Genomic DNA, 2,426 nt, shown 5'->3' on the forward strand with positions numbered 1-2,426 from the left:
CAAAAACAAATGCCCAAGTTGGTATTTTGTGATTCAGCTAAGCAAAAATAAAAGGTGGGGGAGGAGGCTAGTTGTGCATCTTGATTAAAAAATCCTGATGCCTTTTTGCTTTAAAATCACAAAATATCATTGAAAATAAATTTGTTTATACAACTTTTCACGCCATACTTGGAACTGTTGTGCTTGAATATATCCTTGCATTTGTTCTTCATTAGTACAATTGATCTATATTTGCATTTTTTGCCAGAGGCATATGTGAATGTTCTAGCTGCATGAGTTCTTTTGCAATCTTTGATTAGTGTGTTTAGTCAAAACGACAGCATTTAATTTGGGTTGTTAGCAATTAGTTTTTTTCCATTGTAAAAGTGATCATTAATTTTTTAATGTGAATCGTCAAAATCTGGGGTATGAAAAGAAAATTCAGTGAATGCAATGAGGTTTTTTTCATTTTTAAATAGAAAAACAGAGTACATTTACTTTCTTACAGGAAACCAAGTGCCTGGGTCAATATTTGAAATTGCTTCTGCATATGCAAATAAATAATAGTATCAGGGCTTTATTTCCAAAGTATGGTGTTGTCAAACTGTTATTCGGCTGTTAAGTTTTCTGTTTATATATTAGGATTTGAAAGAAAAAGAGAATGATGAACTTGATATTCAGTTGAAAGTATTTGATGAGAACAAAGAGGACGACCTAACTGAATTATCACACCGTCTCAATGACATTCGCGCAGAAATGGAATATCCTTTTGACAAACCAGAAAAATCGTTTTGCATGTACTGTGAAAAAGGGATTTGTGGCTGATTTTGTGAACCATTATTAGAATTCTTGTCTGCCAGCCCAATCTATATCCATTTATTTATATTAGAACCTCACTATGATGCTGTTCTTGAGATTCCTGTTGAAGAATTGTCAGACTCTCCTGATGATTTACCCAGAGTACACTGAAATACACACAATGGCTTGCAGCATTATAGGTATACTCTGTTCAATGGTCTTGAATAGACAGGAGCCTAAGGTAATATTCCTTGTGGATAAGGATTTTTGGGGAAAAGTTCAGTGAGTTCATATGTGACTATAGGTAATATACAGTTTCAGTTTATTAAATGGTATTCCAGTGATTTAGAGATATCATTTAGTTCAAATAAATGTCTTTTTCTCATTCTAAATATTTGGGTGCCTAAGTGGGGAAAAACAGTTTAAATGTGATAGGGTCTGACTAGAACAAAGCTGCTAGAGTGGAAGCATTTAAGTCAAATGCAACTAGCATATAACCTTTTTGTGGCAACGGTTTTATACAAAATGATTTTTGATATAAAAGATGATTGTCATAGCATTGCTGGCCATTTGTTTCACATACACTAAATTTCTTACCTATGGGTTCTGGGAAAATGGGGAAATACATCAGAACCAAAAAGCCCTCTGAGCTGCATTTCTCTCTATAATGACTTCTCCAGTCATCTTCTTTGCCCTGTAGTACTTTGCCTGTATCTGTCTTATTTACGTTCACTTCTGTGTCCCTATGAAATGGAGGGCAGAAGTATTTCAACTTTTTCCTCCAATGTTCTTACCAAAGTGTCTTACATTTGAGTACTGGATAAATGCAGTGAGTAACAATTTTGTTATTGAGAGATAATTTCCAGTAATTTCTTATCCTTTATCAGTGACTCTAGTTTACAGCAGTTTCCATAATATTAAATGTGTTTTATATCAGTAAATATCTTGCTTTGTATAAATTTTTCTTCACCATAAATCTGTTTTTTGGATCTATTCCATAGCCATTGAAAGGAGCTTATGAGACTTTAGCACAAGACTCTTAGATGAGGTGTAAGAAGTAATCCATCATATACTTAATTCTACTTCAGAGAAAATGTTGACAGTTCAGGTTATTTTTAAGATACTGGATTACATCTCCTCTTCTACTTTTATTTTACATGGATTTTCTAGGTCCTTGCTTTTCTTATAAAAGTGAATCCATATTTGAAATCTGTTTTATAGTTTAATAAAAGCATTTAAACTTCTACTACTCTTTTTACATCATAAGAAAAATGTTTCAGGCTTCTTTGTCTTTCAGTTCAGTTCAGTTCAGTCGCTCAGTCATGTCCGACTCTTTGCGACCCCATGAATCTCAGCACGCCATGCCTCCCTGTCCATCACCAACTCCCGGAGTTCACTCAAACTCATGTCCATCAAGTCGGTGATGCCATCCAGCCATCTCATCCTCTGTTGTCCCCTTCTCCTCCTGCCCCCAATCCCTCCCAGCATCAGAGTCTTTTCCAATGAGTCAACTCTTCGTATGAGGTGGCCAAAGTCCTGGAGTTTCATCTTTAGCATCATTCCTTCCAAAGAACACCCAGGGCTGATCTTCTTCAGAATGGACTGGTTGGATCTCCTTGTAGTCCAAGGGACTCTCAGGAGTCTTCTCC

General features: G+C 35.6%; 1 protein-coding gene across 1 annotated transcript in view; it reads left to right on the plus strand.

The window, feature by feature from the left end:
- LOC104983693 (protein diaphanous homolog 2-like) overlaps nt 1-2,426 on the plus strand; it is a gene marked incomplete at its 5' end in the record, with an annotated part of 32,044 nt that overhangs the window by 22,884 nt on the left and 6,734 nt on the right. The window contains one exon of the mRNA XM_010833210.1: nt 622-740. Within this exon, the coding sequence (XP_010831512.1) occupies nt 622-740 (119 nt within the window). The remainder of the gene's footprint in view (nt 1-621; nt 741-2,426) is intronic.

This window comes from Bison bison, unplaced genomic scaffold (genome assembly GCF_000754665.1).
Source record: "Bison bison bison isolate TAMUID 2011002044 unplaced genomic scaffold, Bison_UMD1.0 scf7180017863208, whole genome shotgun sequence".
Taxonomy (NCBI): domain Eukaryota; kingdom Metazoa; phylum Chordata; class Mammalia; order Artiodactyla; family Bovidae; genus Bison; species Bison bison.